The 20,004-nt window shown below is 39.3% G+C and overlaps 1 protein-coding gene across 1 annotated transcript in view; it reads right to left on the bottom strand.

Annotated features, from left to right (window-relative positions):
• Positions 1-230: 230 nt before the first annotated feature.
• ZFX (zinc finger protein X-linked) overlaps positions 231-20,004 on the bottom strand; it is a 789,138-nt gene continuing 769,364 nt past the window's right edge. The window contains exon 7 of the mRNA XM_044071832.1: positions 231-2,517. Within this exon, the coding sequence (XP_043927767.1) occupies positions 1,334-2,517 (1,184 nt within the window). The 3' untranslated portion in view covers positions 231-1,333. The remainder of the gene's footprint in view (positions 2,518-20,004) is intronic.

Genomic DNA, 20,004 nt, shown 5'->3' with positions numbered 1-20,004 from the left:
CCTTACTTGGATATTATAAATTTCACTGAAGGATCTCAATGCAGTGCTGCAAACTTACCTCACATACATTTCTGCTTGCCACTCTCATTCTATATACGCTAACCCAAACTGTGAATAATACTGACATTTTCATTCAAGGCCTTCAAAATGGAAAAACACTGTTATTGATATTTGCCATACCTTCCACAAGTACGGCTCACAATTAAAAAACGTCTGTTTACTCACATGCATATTAATTACAGTTTTATTTATCAAGTATTATCACATTGAGATGTAGTAATACAGTAATCTCCCCACTGTCAGCGCAGTTATGACTAAAGCAAATAAGAGTTCAAATAAAATGCAGTAGCAAAATGTACAAGTAAAGCTGACATGAAAGACACAGCTGGAGTATTCTCAGAAGACAAACTGTTAAAGATCATAGACACTCCACTGTGATGGGATTTTAGTTCATTCACTTCTTTTTCCACAGGTTAGTGATCCACTCAAACATCATCACTTGCTTACCATTGATAAACATTTTTATAATAAAATCAGCTGGTATGGAAATTCATGAGAAATCTGTACAATGAGCTATGCAAGTTATCACTGTGTGTACATGGGATAAAGTGAACCTTTCAGTATGAAGTCTACTGATAAAAGGATGCTACAGTTGTTTTAGCATGAAAATGCTTTGCATATACTTGGCTTATTTATATACAGCATTCTAAGATTTTTTTTTTATTATTTATGACTCGAGATTAAAGAAGGCAGCTGCTTCAATATTCATAAGTATTTTTCAATAAAGCAATCTGTTTAACAGCTAGTGGTGATGACTTTGTGTAAGGGACAGCTTTCTGACAAACAGCACTGTAAGTTTTCATAGTTGATGTGGCATGGAAATGGGACCCAGTACATGTGTCTGTATCAAATACAACATATTAAAATGACTGCATATTAAACTGCTCAAAAAAGACTAGCTTTACTAGACGGAACAGACAATGCAAATGACAAACAAAAAGTGCTTTTGGTGTTGACGAATGATATTCTGCTGTGTTACAAGAAACACAAATTACAGAGCTAGCAGTCTGTCAGGTATGTTCATCTACTTTGGCTTATCAAGGATGAAAGTGCAAAACACACATCTGACCAAATAATATTACTGTTTACAAGGAGGAAAACAAAGTCAAAATGCTCTACACCATATTACCAAAAACAGGTCAGGCAAGACAGGCCAACTGGTCCTTCACTGCTGACAATTTTCATGTTTCTACATCAATGAAATGGCTTTGAAGACAAATGATTGCCTCGAGAGTTTGATACTCTGTCTATTGCAGTCTACTAGAGCAAAAATTTATGACAATATAGCATCTTTATGATGCCTCATTATATGCTGGTTCTTCTCTGATGGTCTTCGGAAACCTTTCTTGCAATAATCGCATCTGTGAGGGTAGTCTTTTGTATGAATGGAAATAACATGACGCTTGAAACCAGATGCATCTGTAGTGGTATATTCACAGTACTCACACTGATATACCTTCCTACCACTGTGGGTCTTCATGTGCTTTTTCAACTCATTTTGGTGCCTGAAGCCCTTTCTGCATCTCTTACACCTAAAGGGTAGATCCTTTGTATGAACTGACAAAATATGACGACTAAGGATAAATGGATCTGCAATCTTAAAATCACAGTGTCTGCACTGATGCAGTTTTTTACCCTTGTGAGCTGCAACATGTTTTTTCAGCTCTGAAGGTCGATGAAAGCCTTTATCACACATGTCACATTTGTGAGGATAATCTTTAGTGTGGACTGAAATTATATGACGTTTTAAATCACTGGAATTTGAACTCTTGTGATCACAGTGTAAGCACTGGTGAGTTTTGCTTTCCTGATGCAAAACAGCATGCTGCTGCAGTTCTTTGGTATCTGAAAATTTTAAAAAGCAATGTTCACACTTGAAAAGAACTTCCTTGCTATGTTTAGTCTTCACATGTGTTTTCAGGTTGGAAGAGTCAGCTGATCTATAGTCACAATACTGGCACTGGTACGGCTTCTCACCGGTGTGGATACGCATATGTTTCTTTAGCTCAGATGGATGACGAAAACCTTTGCCACACTCTACACAAATGTGCGGAAAATTTTTGCTATGCACAGCTAAAAGATGACGGTTCAATAAACCTTGTTCAGCTGTTTCATAGTCACAGAACTTGCACTTGTGCATTTTATTGGCACCTTTTTCTCTATGTACCATTTTATGGGTAAACAAAGCTCCTGAATGTGAGAATTCCTTCCCACACTCATCACATTCTATGGCTTTATCAGTTTTGCTGATCAACTTGTGACACTCCAGATGATTGTGTAGACTTGTTTTTTTATTTGTTGTGTAATCACAGTCTGTGCACTGATATTTCTTCTTTGTTAAGTGCTCTGGGTGGTTCTTCATGTGCCTTTTCAGAAACCCCCGGGATTTGAATTTCTTTCCACATATCATACAAGGATAGACAGTTAAGGGATGTCCATCAGGGCCAATGATTATTGCTAAAATTGAACACATTAAAAGTATTAATCTTGACATTTAAAACATTATCTTTCACTTCAAATATTAAGCACCAAACAACAATTTTCATACACAGCAAACAATTTTAGTCAGAAAAGATGTAAAGACGGTTACACTGAGAAATGACTTGGAAGCAGAACTTCATATTAAAGTAGAACACATAGAAATATTACTACTGTCATGAACGTTTTTCAAAAGGATCTTTCATTAGTGTAGGTCTTGGGGAAGGGATAGAGGGAGACAGGGGAAAAAAACAAGAAAACATTTGGCGGAGGGGGGGGGGGCAGAAGTATAGCTGGCTAAGCCAATGCCATGAACTAGCATTCCACCCCCTCAGCTCAAGTGAAGAGCAATAAATTACTTTTATAAACTTGCAGGATGCTTCCTGCAGACAGTACTCAATCCAAGACCATCAACCAGGTGGCCAGATGCATAACACACTACCCCTCCCCCCCCTCACTCCTGCCCCAGCCATTCAGGTCCCGTTTCTGTGCCCTGCACCCGACCCTCTTTCCTCACATTATGGGTAGAAAAAAAAAAGTAATTTCTTCTGTTAAACTGTAACAAACTGCTTGCTACAAATATAGAAAACAGTTGCTAGAATTTATACTCTGCCTGCATGCACTATGGAGCTCAGGTTTAAATAAAAAAAAAATCAGAATTCAAAGCATTTACAAACATAAGATGCCAGCCTTAATTTCTAGATAATGGAAGTTTACAACATATATACAAGGGTGAATGTCCCTCTCTTTGCATCTATTTTTCTGGCCAGCTGTTTACTACTGCAAAACAATACAGCAAAATATAAAACATCTGAGGAGTTCAGCTGTAATAGTGGAGGAGGAGATTATTTAAATTGATGAAGAAAGAAAAAAAAGTGGAACAAGCAAGTATATTAAAGCAGTAAGAAATACCCTTTTATTCAGTCTTTTCAACAGTGGAACAATTTTGTCCTGTGGGATAAAAATTGGTCTTTCTTAACAGGGGATCATCTAAAGTCATCCTCAGTTTTTTAGGTTCTAAAACCTCTGAATCAAGTATGCACTTCCACAGAAAACATTTCTCCTTTACCTACAACTATGCTACTTTACCACGATATGGCTGGATACAGACTTTAAAATCCAAGATGTATTACTTTGCTGGAATGTCAAAAGCTTGGACAACTGTTTTATTTTATTTTTTTATTTAGAGAGAGAGAGAGAAGATAATCAGCCTTTCAAGCTTTTTTTACTGGTTTACACAAACTGTCAAGTACAAACATTAACAGCAGCAGACTACTAAACCAACATTTACAGTTGTGATATTTATTTTTATTTACCGGGTAACGTCTGACTGGGCACGGGGCCCATTTTTAGTGGAAGAGTACAGTTGTGTACGCTTACCATAAATGTAGATGTTCGAGTGTATTCACTGTTTCAGTCATTACATTTGGGGTAATCTGCTGGCAGGTTGCCCTCAGTCGGCCTGAATTCCAAAGTCTTGGGTCCTGCGTCAGTTGCGGTCTCCTCTTCCATGACGTATAAAACAATCAGCCAACGCCATTTTCTTTAGTTTTTCTTGCCTGAGATGTCAGGTGCCCCCAAAAAGGTAGCAAAAATATATATATATATAAAAACTAAGAACAAAATGATGTATCCAAAGGCTCAACAGGAACAAAAAATTCAAAATGACTTAAATAAAACTCTGTTTTAATGAAATGATAAAAAATTCCACATCAAGCGCTTTCGCCTGGAGGCATACCAGGCTTTTTCAAGATGAACCATGATTAAAAATTCAAGGCTTAAGTACTTTCTAGCCCAAATCATGTGACTAGAATAGCAACTAATAAAATATGTAAATCAGATGTTAAAGTGCCAACAGCAATTCATTCATTCAATGAAATTGTACAATGTCTAATAACCCACAAAATTGTACTAAATAATGTAAAAACATGTTTAAATTACAACTCGTAATAAAGCATGTATGACTGTTTTATAAAGCTACAAACAAGCTTAAAAAAACTTAAAAACAGTCTTAAAAAATTATTTTTATGTCTGAAAAATCTATTAAGAACTATTGGTTTCTAAGACCTCTGTTAATCATATGAAAAGTTAACCAAAGTTTGAAACATCCACTCAAAACAAAATGTTGTCCAAAATAACTGGCAATGAACAACCCATCTAAAAAAATTTTTATAATGAACAAAATCATAACTTGGCCCTCCTCACTTTCAAAACACTCATAATACTAATACTGTCATTTAAACCAGGAGGTTTAGTTGCATTCAACTTGAGCTGCCATAACAGTTCCTTGTATTCAAGTCGGGTTTCCCAATCACCCCTTCTACTGTCATGTAGGACTTGCCCTAATATGCAACTTAAATTTTTAATCCTAGAGCATGTGCTAAGATGCTTAAAAAAAGCATTGTTTTCCTTTTTCTTGGAAACATCATAAAGATGCTCATATATCCTTCTCCTAAGGGTTCTCTCAGTTTTACCTATGTAAAAACTGGAGCATTCAGTACAAAAGCCTAAATAGACAACTCCTTTCATACCACAGTTGTAATGGTGTTCAGCCCTGAATTTAAACCTCCTAGAGGGAATGAAAAATGAACTGTCGTTATGTACATAAGGGCATTGCTTACATGAACCACACTTATACGTTCCAAGTTTCGAATAAACCCTTTTATTGTCCACACCAGGTCTGATCTCAAAGAGACCCTTGAGGTTCGTGTCCCTTTTCCTAATAAAATGGGGATGCTCCTTAACAATCTGTTTGAAATCATCATGTTGTACCAAAATTGGTTAACTTTTCATATGATTAACAGAGGTCTTAGAAACCAATAGTTCTTAACAGATTTTTCAGACATAAAAATAATTTTTTAAGACTGTTTTTAAGTTTTTTAAGCTTGTTTGTAGCTTTATAAAACAGTCATAATACATGCTTTATTACGAGTTGTAATTTAAACACGTTTTTACATTATTTAGTACAATTTTGTGGTTATTAGACATTGTATAATTTCATTGAATGAATGAATTGCTGTTGGCACTTTAACATCTGATTTGCATATTTTATTAGTTGCTATTCTAGTCACATGATTTGGGCTAGAAAGTACTTAAGCCTTGAATTTTTAATCATGGTTCATCTTGAAAAAGCCTGGTATGCCTCCAGGCGAAAGCGTTTGATGTGGAATTTTTTATCATTTCATTAAAACAGAGTTTTATTTAAGTCATTTTGAATTTTTTGTTCCTGTTGAGCCTTTGGATACATCATTTTGTTCTTGGTCTGGTTCGGATCTAATTTGCTTTTGGTTTCCTGGTTTTACTGATCCATGGCTGAAGGAACTGAACAATCTAGTCTCTCTGACACACCATTATTAAGGGACGAAACTGATGATGCACCAGTTACACGTGGTGAATTTAAACAGATTTTCTTTCTTTTAACTCAATTGACTAAGTCCCTAAACTCTGAATCCACAAGTTCTGGGACTTCATTGCCTGGTAACCAACAAAATGGACTAGGTTTATTTGCTACAGCAACTATGGGGCTTAACAACAGAGTTTCCCCAACAGCGGAAGTTCCTGGCGGGATTTTATTGGGCTACACCGATCCACAGAAGCAGCAACTGCACCCGGTCAGCGCCAGCAACGCTAAGAGTAATTCTGTGAAAAAAGATTTCAGTTTTACTTCATGGACTGAAAAACAATTTCAATTCAAACAAGGTACTGGTACTGTTAACAACAGCACGAGTAGTTGTGCTGAACATGACTTTAAAACTTTCAATGACAAGTTGTATGCATTTAAGAGCACGCAATTAGAAATAGATTATTTGAAAGAATGCTTGCGTGTGCAGCGTGTCCCGAAGGGGTTACGCTGCTATAAATTTCCAAACAATGCTGTGGCTGGTTCATCTCTTTATAACAGCTTGGTTAAAATCTTTGACAAAGCAGGGCTTGAAATGCTAGAATGTATGATAAGGGACTATGAGGAAAAAGCAGGTTTATTACTTAAAGAAGTAACATCACTTAATGATTCTGTGGTGAAGAGTAAGAATTTTGTAGGTGTTAAAAGAGAATATGATCATGTTTTTAATTAAGTAGATCAATATTGTTTAAAAATTGTGAACCGTAAAATCAGGAAACTGGAGCGTGACCTCGAATACAGGGAGGGTAAGGCCTGCCCTTTGTTGGGTAGAAATAGGCAGGACACCAAACAGTTTCATAACCAAAATAGTGACATGGTTTTTAATGACAATGTCCCAAGTGCTGAACTAGAGATACCAAGAAGAAGTGAGAGACTTGCTCAGAAAAATAGTCAGAGTGGCCTATCGGATTTTCACTATCCCCCGGGCAGACCAGGGGGAGGAATGCAATGCATCAACCGCAGATGTGGAACACAGCACGCAGATAATAAGTTTAGGTGATGTATTTGATAGGATTTCTGTTAATGAAGCTTTCAGAAGATCTCATGACAATTGTGTTTTAACTAAAAAGAATAATTTTGTTATATACAATTATACTGATATCAACATCTCTGATGACTTTTTTGAGCTTTTTACAAAAGGGCTTCACTTTGTACCTTTACGTAGAGTTGACTTATGTAATATTTTAGTTGATTTGAAGCTTTTTGTTAGACGCTTGAATCTTGCTTTTTATTTTAAAGGTCAATCTCAGACTAATGAAGGGCTTTCTAAGCCTAGCACATTTAACCCACCCTTAAACCCACTGTTAAAATTATTTGAAGGTTTGGTGGAGGCAGATTTAAGAGACTTTTGTTTGAACAGGTCTCACATACCATCGGTTAATTTTAGACCAGAACTTGGTCAGTTAATCAAGAGGCTTGGTGATAAAGACATTCGGGTGATGAAGCCAGATAAGGGTGGAGGCGTAGTTTTAATGTATAACATGATACGACACCCACATTCACAATATGTTGCAGGATACTGAGCGTTATGAACTGGTTTCTAGGAATGAATTAAATTTAGCACATTCTAAAATTTCTTATTTACTCATGGATCATTTATTACACGGTGTGATAAATGAAAAACTATATAATTATCTCTATGTTAGAAACCCAAGGATACCTGCAATTTTTGGAATTCCCAAGACACACAAGGGCTTAGACCCTTTGAACTTTAGACCTATTGTCTCAGGAGCTGGGGGAATAACAGAGCCCTTAGGAAAATTCATTGATTTTACCATCAACAAATTTGCTTTCACTTTACCTCATGTTTGCAAAGATTCATGGGACTTTCTCTCAGGCATCCAGCAAAATCTCTATAAACCACAGCATTTAATGGCCACTATTGACATAGTTGAATTATTCCCCAGTATCCCTCATGCTAGGGCTGGAATGGTTCAACAATATTCTAGCTGCTGAATCTGGGTTAGGGTCTAACACGATTGGTTTACTGGTTGAACTTATGGAGACTGTCCTAGAAAACAATTTCATCTATTTTAAGGGTGACACTTACAAACAAAAAAAGGGTGTAGCAATGGGCACGGCTTGTGCTTCTAGTTATGCAAACATAGTGTTACACCACTGGGAAAACAAATTTGTTTTTTCCACGCATTGGGTTCAACATATCACCCACTATAAACGATACCTGGACAACATTTGTTTGTTATGGGATGGCTCTTTAGATGATTTCTTAGACTTTATGGTTTACATCAATTCTACCACTCCCTTTCTATCTTTTACTTACAAAGTAAATAATGATTATTTGCATTATCTTGATGTTGCCCTTCTTAAAGATGTCAGTAATAGTACTTTCCAATCTAAGATATACAGAAAAAAACTCCTTTTCTAATTCCTACCTACATTTCAACAGTGGCCACCCCTTCCACCAGAAGAAGGGTATTGTGAAGGGTCAACTTATACGTGCTTCAAGGATGTGTAGCACAATGGAGCTTTTTCTTGAAGAGGTTAACTTGCTAAAGCAACTTTTGATGAAAGGGGTTACCCAGCACACTTAGTAAGTAATTTGGCTGAGGAGGTTACTGCTGGTAGGGAGGCTATTTACTGCCCTCTGTTAGGTAAGGGGGCATCTGGTGGCATTCTTTCAAAACCATTGGAACAGATTGAATACCAAAACAGTTTTGTGTATACCTTTTCTGGTGATTCCTTAAAAATTGAACAATCAATTAAAAAATATTGGCCAATTTTGGTACAACAGGATGATTTCAAACAGATTGTTAAGGAGCATCCCCATTTTATTAGGAAAAGGGACACGAACCTCAAGGGTCTCTGAGATCAGACCTGGTTGTGGACAATAAAAGGGTTTATTCGAAACTTGGAACGCATAAGTGTGGTTCATGTAAGCAATGCCCTTATGTACATAACGACAGTTCGTTTTTCATTCCCTCTAGGAGGTTTAAATTCAGGGCTGAACACCATTACAACTGTGGTACGAAAGGAGTTGTCTATTTAGGCTTTTGTACTCAATGCTCCAGTTTTTACGTAGGAAAAACTGAGAGAACCCTTAGGTGAAGGATATATGAGCAATCTTTATTATGTTTGCAAGAAAAAGGAAAACAATGCCTTTTTTAAGCATCTTAGCATATGCCCTAATATGCAACTTAAATGTTTAATCCTAGAGCAAGTCCTACATGACAGTAGAGGGGGTGATTGGGAAACCCGACTTGAATACAAGGAACTGTTGTGGCAGCTCAAGTTGAATGCAACTAAGCCTCCTGGTTTAAATGACAGTATTAGTATTATGAGTGTTTTGAAACTGAGGAGAGCCAAGTTATGATTTTGTTCATTATAAATTTTTTTTTAGATGGGATGTTCATTGCCAGTTATTTTGGACAACATTTTGTTTTGAGTGGATGTTTCAAACTTTGGTTAACTTTTCATATGATTAACAGAGGTCTTAGAAACCAATAGTTCTTAACAGATTTTTCAGACATAAAAATAATTTTTTAAGACTGTTTTTAAGTTTTTTTAAGCTGGTTTGTAGCTTTATAAAACAGTCATACATGTTTTATTATGAGTTGTAATTTAAACACGTTTTTACATTATTTAGTACAATTTTGTGGGTTATTAGACATTGATTCATCGAATGAATGAATTGCTGTTGGCACTAACATCTGATTTGCATATTTTATTAGTTGCTATTCTAGTCACATGATTTGGGCTAGAAAGTACTTAAGCCTTGAATTTTTAATCATGGTTCATCTTGAAAAAGCCTGGTATGTCTCCAGGCGAAAGCGCTTGATGTGGAATTTTTTATCATTTCATTAAAACAGAGTTTAAGTCATTTTGAATTTTTTGTTCCTGTTGAGCCTTTGGATATATAAAAACTATATATACATGCATCAATACAAATTTTGCCTTCATCTACAAGCAAATACACCACATAGGTTGTAGAAGATAGAGAAGGAAAGATAAACTCCAGAATGAAAGGGGGATAGCGGGCGGGTAACCTGGACTGCAACAGTGAATACACTCGAACATCTACATTTATGGTAAGTGTACACAAGTTACTATGTTCTTCATGTTTCACTGTTGCAGTCATTACATTTGGGTAGAATCCCAAAGCTATGGATGGGACGCTGGAGCTAAACAGCATTAGGTGCAGCTATAAGGCCCTGCAGAACTGCAGTGGCAAAGCCTCCCATGGACTTAGAGAGACAAATGATAATGCTTTGTAAAGGTGTGAACAGAACTCCAAGTAGCATCCTCCAGAATGTCTTTGGTTGGTACTCCTCTGAGAAAGGCTGCTGAAGTAGCTGCAGCTCTGGTGGAATGAAACCTAATGCCCTTGGGCACAGGTTTGCCATGGTGTAAGTAGCAGAAACGAATGCAGTGGCTTATCCACTTTAAAATAGCCTTTCCTTCTGATCCTGCAGCATATGACACTAGTAATTGCTCAGTTTTTCTTAGAGCTTTAGTCCTGTTCAAGTAGAATCTTAGCTGTCTGTGTACGTCCAAGGAATGCAGAATTCTCTCCCCCTTGTTCTGCGGATTTGGATAAAAGGTTGGCAGATGAATAGTTTGGTTAAGAGCCACACTGGAAACCACCTTAGGCATAAATTAAGGATTTGTCCTCAGAAAAACCATGTCTGGGTAAAATATGATAAAAGGCTTCACAGCCATGAGTGCCTGCAGCTCTGAGACTCTTCTTGCTGAAGTAATTGCTTGTAGCAGAGCTATTTTCCATGATTAAAAACTTTATATCAGCAGTAGCAGCTGGTTCAAATGGAGGCAGGGTGAGCTTTTCCAACACATAATTGAGGTCCCATGCGGGTATTGGTGATCTTCCAGGAGGCCTTAAATTTTTGGCTCCTCCAAGATACTGCTTTAGTAAAAGATGAGAAAAGATTGGTGGCTCTGTATTGTAATGAGCCGAAATGGCAGAGACATGGATTTTAATTGAGGAGAAAGATAGGCCTTTGTCAAGCATCTCAGTCAAGTATTGTAATATCTGAGGAATATTTGGTTCTGCTGTATCAGTTCCTTGTGCTTGATTCCAAGCACAGAATCTCTTCCATTTATCAGCATAAGATTTTCTAGTACTAGCTCTTCTGGCTTCCAAAATGACATCCATCACAGCTTTACTGAGAGGTGTTGTTTGTATGCCTACATGATCAGCCATGCTGCCAGGTTCAGTGTCTGGAGTTAATTGTGCAGGATCGGATTGCTTTGCTGGGACAGTAGTTGAGGTCATTGAGGTAAGGTCCAAGCTGGGTATTGAGACAAGTTCCTTAGGACTGGGTACCAGTATTGGCGGGGCCAGTCCGGGGCAATTAGTATCATCTTTGGTTTCTCTTGTCTGACTTTTAGTAGGACTTTGGGAAGAAGAGGCAGAGGAGGAAAGGCATAAACTGACATGTTTTCCCAACTGAAGGATAGGGCGTCCACTTTCCATGCTTGTCTGTGATAATACCTTGTGCAGAATCTTTTCAATTGATAATTTTGAGGAGAGGCAAATAGATCTATGTCTGGGCTCCCCCATTTCTTTGTTATCATGCTGAAGACTTGTGGATCTAGTTTTCACTCGTGAGGGACCATAAGGTTTCTGCTTAAATCATCTGCCAGAGAGTATTTTGTTTTCCTGGCAGGAATTGAGCTTGACAATGCATTTGGTAAGTCACAGCTGTGTCCCACAGTGCCATGGCTAATCTGCAAAGAGGGTAGGAGTGTGTGCCCCCTGCTTGTTTATATACCACATAACTGTGGTGTTGTCGTCTTTATTAGTAGTTGTCCTGGATGAAGCAAGTCCTTGAAGGCTGTCAGGGCATTTTGAACAGCTAGCATCTCTTTTTGGTTGATATGTAGATGCATTTGTTTTGGGGTCCATATGCCCTGAATGCATCTTCCCGCCATGTGGGCCCCCCCAGGCATAATCTGATGTGTCTGTTGTTAAGGTTTGGCTGGCAGGGGGTAGAGTGAAGGTCCGTCCCATGTTTTGGTGACATGCCTTTGCCCACCATAGAAACTCCTGTTGTAGGCAGGGAATGAGAAGAATTATTGTTTTCGGACTGTGACCATGTTGACTCCATAAACATTTTAGGTACCATTGAAGTTTCCTCATATGCAGTCTTGCATATGGAAACAGTAGGATGCAGGATGCCATGAAGACCAAAGCCTGCAGAGTTTGTCTTGCAGATAACTGGGTTTTTGTTGTCATCAGTTTGAAGTAAGTAGTCAGTTGCGTTTGTTTGTCTGGCGTGAGGTAAGCCATCTGGGCAGTTGTATTCAAGCTTGCACCCAGGAATGTTACCTTTTGAGAGGGTACCAGTTGTGATTTCTTTTCGTTTATTGTGTACCCTAGGCATGTTAGAAGCCTTTTCACAAACACCAGGTGTTGAAGAAGAATGTCTTTGTTCTCTGCTTGAATGAGACAGTCGTCCAAGTAAGGATATATTTGTATACTTCTTTGTCTGCAAAAAGCAATTACTGGTGCCAGGCACTTTGTAAAGACCCTGGGCGCAGTAGATAAGCCAAAGGGCAGTGCAGAGAATTGGTAATGCATTAAGCCAGCCTTGAATCTGAGGTATCTTCTGCACCACCTTTTAGACCTATTGTTTCTGCCAAACAATCTAAAACTGAAAACATTTCCATATGGCTAGATAGTGTACTAAATCCAGTAGTACAGAGGTCTGAACATTACTTAAGGGACTCTTGGCATTTGCTGGAGATCCTAAGTAATTATAGAATACCAGACAAGAACATATTCATTGGCAGACTTGATGTGAGGAGTTTATACACCTCTATTAGTCAAGATGAGGGATTAGATTTTATGAGAGAATATCTCACATCTAGCACTGATTTCCCTGCTGAGAAAGTAAACACTATTTGTACATTAATGGAATTGGTACTTGACAATATTTTTTTCAGTTGTACAAACAACTGTCAGGTGTGGCCATGGGGCAAGAGTTGCGCCAGCCTTTGCTAATATAATTATGGCAAATTGGGAACAGAAGTTCCTTAAGGTACACTCTAGCTACAGCAAAGTGGAATTTTACACCAGATACAAAGATGATTTGTTTTTTCTGTGGTCTTGGGAATATTTAGAATTTGTAGATTTTGTCAATGACCTCAACGATGCAACAGATTTTTTGTTCTTCAAAATAAGTGGATTTGGCAAGCAAATTAACTTTTTCGATTTGGCGTTAAATATAGATCAAACTACTGGACAATTTATTAGTAACATATATAGAAAGTCTTGTTTTGCAAATCAATACCTACACAAGGATAGTTTGCACCCAGCACATATGAAAAAAGGTGTAATTAAGGGGCAAATGATTAGATTGAGTAGGTTAACATCTAAGGATAGTACATTTTTCGATGAGCTGATGGTTCTTAGACAGTTGTTTATGCAGATGGGCTATGAAGAAAAATGGTTAGTGACAATAGAAAAAGAGGTTTCCACGCTGAGAAATGGTGTAGCAAAACCTATTCTCACTTCTAGAGACACACTGGTTGTCCCTCCAGTATGTGTTTCAAACAGTAGGAACCAAAACACACAGGAATTCTACACTCCTTTTCCTTTGCCAATAGTAAATGAAATCTGGTGCATCAAGGAGGTGATAGAAAGAAATTGGAGAATTATTCTTGGCAATAAAGTTTTAACTACACTGTTAGGCTTAAGACCAAGGTTTACATATAAGAAGGTCACCAACATCAAACAGATGTTAGAGTCATCTAAAACAACACATAAGGACAATATGAGGAAGGTTTGCACTAAAAAAGGGACATTTGCATGTAAGAACTGCAAACAATGCAGATTCATTAGTAACTCATCATTCATCACAATGGAACATCTGGGTCAGATTTTTTGGGCTAACAAATATTTTAATTGTCACAGTGAGAATGTGGTGTACATTGCTACTTGTTGTACATGCAAAAATGATTACATTGGTGAAACTAAAAGAATTTTAAAACGTAGGATATATGAACGTGTGTTGGCTATAAAGAAAAAAGACAGAAACAATTCATTAGCTAAACACGCTCTTTCTTGTAAGGACTTCAAGAAGTTTGAATTTTTTGTTTTGGATTATATAGACAAGGGAACATTTATAAAGGATACAAATAACAAATTAGAGCAGAAGGAAGCTTTATGGCAGCTTCTATTTGGAGTTGACACTTTCCCTGGTCTAAATGAAGTGATCAGTCTATAGATAACCATTCACAGTTAGTATATAAGCTCAAATATTTAATTCAATTTATTTTATTATATAACATATATATATATATATATATATATATATATATATATATATATATATATATATGGATTTTTTATATACATTTTATTAGAATTGATTAATTGTTTTGAATTTATAAAAGTATTATATAACTTGACGTTTTTACTAAAAAGACCATGAACATGATAATTGATTCATCATAGATACAATTTTTACTAAATCATTAAAGTTACATCATTTCCTGTTACTATGCATTTAAATGAGGGATAGGAAACTGTCTATTGTTTCTGATGAAGTTCACGTCATTAAAGTGGATGAAAGCGCTAAAGTTTATTTGCCTTGGAGTGGTTTTTCGGACTGGTTTCTGTGATTTTTTTTTTCTCCTCCATTTCTTTGTTATCATGCTGAAGACTTGTGGATCTAGTTTTCACTCGTGAGGGACCATAAGGTTTCTGCTTAAATCGTCTGCCAGAGAGTATTTTGTTTTCCTGGCAGGAATTGAGCTTGACAATGTATTTGGTAAGTCACAGCTGTGTCCCACAGTGCCATGGCTAATCTGCAAAGAGGGTATGAGTGTGTGCCCCCTGCTTGTTTATATACCACATAACTGTGGTGTTGTCCGTCTTTATTAGTGGTTGTCCTGGATGAAGCAAGTCCTTGAAGGCTGTCAGGGCATTTTGAACAGCTAGCATCTCTTTTTGGTTGATATGTAGATGCATTTGTTTTGGGGTCCATATGTCCTGAATGCATCTTCCCGCCATGTGGGCCCCCCAGGCATAATCTGATGTGTCTGTTGTTAAGGTTTGGCTGGCAGGGGGTAGAGTGAAGGTCCGTCCCATGTTTTGGTGACATGCCTTTGCCCACCATAGAAAAGTACAGTTTTGTACCTACCATAAATGTAGATGTTCGAAGATCCACATTGCTGCAGTCCTTACACTTGGGTAGTCCGCTGTCCTCGGTCGGCCCGAATATCAAAGTATAAGGCTGACGTCGGTCAAGGCGCATTTGACTGACATCAGGACGTCAGGGTACAAATGCGCATGACCGACGTCATATCCTCAGTCTTTTCTTGCCCCAGATGTCAGAAGACCCTAAAAGGAAAGGTCAAAACCAAAAGACAGCAAACAACCAACCAACCACCCTAGCACTAAAAATATGTACAATATATACAATATACACCATATTGACAACTCAACCCACACAACCGCCTCTAACAACAGAGGGGAAGGAGGGGAATTGGACTGCAGCAATGTGGATCTTGAACATCTACATTTATGGTAGGTACAAAACTGTACTATGTTCTTCATCTCACATTGCTGCAGTCCTTACACTTGGGTAGAATCCCAAAGCAGAGGTAAGGGAGGATGGCAAAACTATAAGGAAGCAGGAGCTGCCAAAATGCCCTGCAAAATAGCAGTGGCAAAACCAGCCCTAGATTTAGAATAAAGTGGAAGGTGATAATGCCTAGAGAAAGTATGCACTGAACTCCAAGTAGCTGCCTCCAAAATATCTTTAGTTGCCACCCCTCAAAAGCTGTTGAAGTGGCAGTAGCCCTAGTGGAATGAGGCCTAATCCCAGCTGGAATCTCTTTGCCATGATGGGAATAACAGAAAGCAATGCAAAACCCAATCCACTTAGAAATAGTTTGTTTTGACACAGGCTTGCCCTGAGAACTCAAAGCAAAAGAAACAAATAACTGCTGAGACTGCCTGAACCCTTTAGTTCTGTCCAAATAATATCGCAACTGCCTGTGTACATCTAAAGTGTGCAAAATCTTTTCCCCTTTATTTTGGAGATTTGCATAAAAAGTAGGCAAATGAATAGTTTGGTTTAAAGCCACACTAGAAACCACTTTAGGCATAAAGGAAGGATTAGTACGTAAAGATACCCTATCCTTATGGAAAATTAAGAAAGGCTCAACCGCCATAAGGGCCTGCAACTCAGAAACCCTTCTTGCAGAGGTAATGGCCAACAAAAAAGCAGTCTTCCATGATAAATATTTCAACTCGGCAGTAGCTGCAGGCTCAAAAGGTTGTAGAGTGAGTTTCTCCAACACAAAATTGAGATCCCAAGCAGGAGTAGGAGCTCTACGTGGGGGTCTTATATTCTTTGCCCCTCTAAGAAATTGCTTGAACAAAGGATGAGAAAACAATGGTGGGTCACAATCATAGTGAGACGAAATTGCTGCAGCATGAACCTTAATAGAAGAGAAGGACAAACCTTTGTCCAGTAACCTAGTGAGATATTGAAGAGCCACACTTAAATTAGGCTCAGAAACATCAAAATCCTTCGCTGCACTCCAAAATAAAAATCTCTTCCATTTATCTGCGTACACTTTCCTTGTACTAGGCCTTCTAGCTTCCAAAATAACATTCAAAACTTGCTGTGGAAGTTGAGACCCACTATGGTTCAAAACAGAATATGCCAGGCTGTTAGGTGAAGAGAGTGAAGCTTGACATTGAGCAAATGACTGTCCTCCTGAGACAACAGGTGTGGAATCGAAGGCAAAGGCCATGGAGGCTCCCGTACCAGGCTTCTCTGTAATGGGTACCAATGCTGTCGAGGCCAATCTGGAGCTATCAAAATCATCCTTGGCTTGTCCTGTCTGGCCTTTAGTAGTACCTTTGGGATGAGAGGCAGAGGTGGAAAGGCATACACATGAAGATTGCTCCATTTGAAAGAAAGAGCATCCACTTTCCAAGCTGTGGGATGAAACCTTTTCGTGCAAAACTTTGGCAGCTGGTGGTTCAGTGGAGAAGCGAACAGATCTATGTCTGGAGTTCCCCATGACACTGTCAATTTCTGAAATACATGAGGATCCAATTTCCACTCGTGGGGATCCATGATTTGTCTGCTTAACACATCTGCTAAGGAGTTCTGTGCTCCCGGCAGAAACCTTGCCTGAAGATTTAGTTGTAAGCTGAGAGCAGTCTCCCACAAAATCATTGCTTGTCTGCATAGAGGATAAGAATGTGTTCCCCCTTGCTTGTTGATGTACCACATGACAGTTGTGTTGTCTGTTAGAATCAACACCTGCCCTGGAAGAAGTAAATCCTTGAAAGCTATTAATGCAAACTGGACTGCTAACATCTCCTTCAAGTTGATATGTAGATGTTGTAGTCTGGCAGGCCACTTGTCTTGTATCCACTTTCCATTCAGATGAGCTCCCCAAGCTTTGTCTGAGGCATCTGTCGTTAGAATCTGACTCGCCTCTGGCCGGGTCACAGAGAGTCCCTTGTTTAGGTGACATTCCTGAGCCCACCACAACAATTCCTTTTGAATGCAAGGTATTATTTGAATGACAGTGTCCAGATCCTGGCAGTGCTGTGTCCATACATTTTTGAGATACCATTGTAACTTCCTCATATGCAGTTTGGCATTGGGAAGCACCAGAATACAAGATGCCATGAACCCCAAGGCTTGAAGGACTGTCCTTGCAGTCAGCCTGGACTGATGAGACAATTGATGAAAGTAAAGGGAAAGATTCTTTTGTTTGTCCGGGGTCAAAAGGCCATCTGGGCTGCTGTATTCAGTCTTACACCCAGAAAGCACATGTCCTGAGAGGGTACTAGACTGGACTTTATTTCGTTCACAGAATACCCCAGGCATCTTAGCACTGCTATCACATATTCCAAATGATGAAGAAGCTCGTCCCTTCCTTGAGCCAGAATCAGGCAATCGTCCAAATAAGGATAGATCTGTATTCCTTTTAGCCTGAGGAAAGCTATCACTGGAGCCAGAACTTCGTGAACACTCTGGCAGTAGATAAGCCAAAGGGCAATGCAGAGAACTGATAATGAGAAGTCCCAGCCCGAAAACGCAGATACTTCCTGCAACTCAGTCTGATAGGAACATGAAGGTAAGCCTCCTTGAGATCCAAAGTTACCATCCAATGATCTTTGCCCAGCAGAGGTAAAAGCTGTTGTAACGTCAACATTTTGAACTTGGGAATGTCCAGATAAGTGTTGAGGGTAGATAAATCCAAAATTGGTCTCCATGTGTTCCCTTTCTTTGGTACTAGGAACAGGCGAGAATAAAATCCTAGGCCCACTTCTGGCATAGGGACTGGCTGTATGGCCCCTATTTGAAGTAACAGAGAAATTTGTTTGTGAGCCTCTATTCTTTATTGAGGAGGAACGTCTGGCATGCCTTTGAAAGGAGGCAAGGTATGGAAATAAAACCTGTAACCGTGGTGTATGATATCCAATACCCATCTGTCTTGGGTAATCAAACTCCAATTTTCCTTGAAAAGTGCCAACCGTCCTCCCAAAGGTGCTGCCAGACGAGAAGGCTCTGGCAGCTGAAAAGGTAGGTCATTGAGTCTGTTTACGAAAGGACTGACCCCTGCCCTCACCCGAAGACTGTGCAGGTGAACTCCCTGTTCTAGGCCTGAAAGAGCCCTGAGCTCTGCCCCTACCCCGTCTAGACCTACCCCTAGACTGGGAATCATAAGAAGGATACGTCCACCCCTTGGTAGGCCAATTTCTACTAAACTTTGGAGGCTGAACCTGCAAAAAATCTTTAACAGTCTGCATAGACTTAGCCTTGTCTTCCATTTTCTTTAAGACTGCCTCCACAGGAGAACCAAACAACACATCAGATTGTAAAGGAGCATCTAAAATCCTTGTCTTAACATGTTCAGATAAATTCTGATCCCTCAGCCAGGCGTGCCTGCGAAGAACTGACCAAGTGGCAGCCACCCTAGACGAGGCCTGTACAGCATCAAAACCACATTGCAAAGAATGCTTACCCACCTGTTCAGAAACATGTACTAAGTCTTGTAACTCTTTACACTCAATACCTTCCGCCAGAGCATCTACCTTAGACTTCAATTGCGAAAGGAGATAGTTTTGGTATTTCAACATGTGAAACTGGCAATTCAAAGCCCTCATAGCTAGGGTGGAAGAAGTATAAACTTTCTTTCCCCATCTATCCAAAGCCCTGGCCTCTTTATCTGGAGGAACCGGATTTTGACAACAGAAGCCTTAACACCTTTAGGCCCCTGACTAACAGTTTCTGGGTCTGCCCTAGGACTCTTAAGAAGATACTTATGAGCTTCAGGCACCCTGTAATACCTATCCGGTTTAACAGGAGCAGGAGGCAAAGAATCAGGATTAAGAGAAGCCTCTGCAAAAACATCTTCCACCACATCCAGAACAGGAGGTATAGCCAAAGGCCTATGCTGGGGTAAAAACAAAAATTCCCTAAGCATTTTCCTGGAATCAGAGAAGTCCTGACCTTCCCACTTAAAATGCTCCCTCATGGAATGAAGAGTCTCTGAAAAAGAAAAATCCTCAGGAGGAGAAGCAGAAGGAGTAGAATCATCCACATCAGAATCAGAATAAGGAGAATACTCCTGCAAGTCTTCAGCCGAAGACTCTGAAACATCCGAAGCCTGTTCAAAACTCCCAAGCTCAGGTTCCACCCTAGGTCTCTTATCAGGAGGGGGCATAGAACCTCTAATCAAAGTAATCAAATCTTCTGCCATTTTAAGCATATGCTTCTTGGGCACAGACCCTGAAGAACTAGGGGTGACACCAACTGAAGCTAAACCTGGCCTGCCTCTGGGAGAAGCCTTAGAAACAGAAGGAGAGGGCCTAACCACCCTAGGAAGGGAGGGGAGTACAGTAACCTGAGAAGCCCCTTCAGCCTGGCCTGCCTCCTGAGAGGCCACATCTTGCAATAACAAAGTCTCTCCCTGGGACTCCAAAGAAACCTCCGGCAGAACAACCGGCTCCACCGAGACCTCTAAAGAACCGGCGTCAGGCACGGACGGTTCTTCTAGCCTAGGCTTAGCTGCTTTGTCCTTGTGCTTCTTCGAAGAAGCGGGCGTCG

The sequence above is a fragment of the Protopterus annectens genome, chromosome 5.part0 (genome assembly GCF_019279795.1).
Source record: "Protopterus annectens isolate FY-2018-M chromosome 5.part0, PAN1.0, whole genome shotgun sequence".
Classification (NCBI taxonomy): Eukaryota; Metazoa; Chordata; order Ceratodontiformes; family Protopteridae; genus Protopterus; species Protopterus annectens.
Note: the sequence above shows the minus strand (reverse complement) of the source record. Positions and strands in the feature narration are given on the sequence as shown.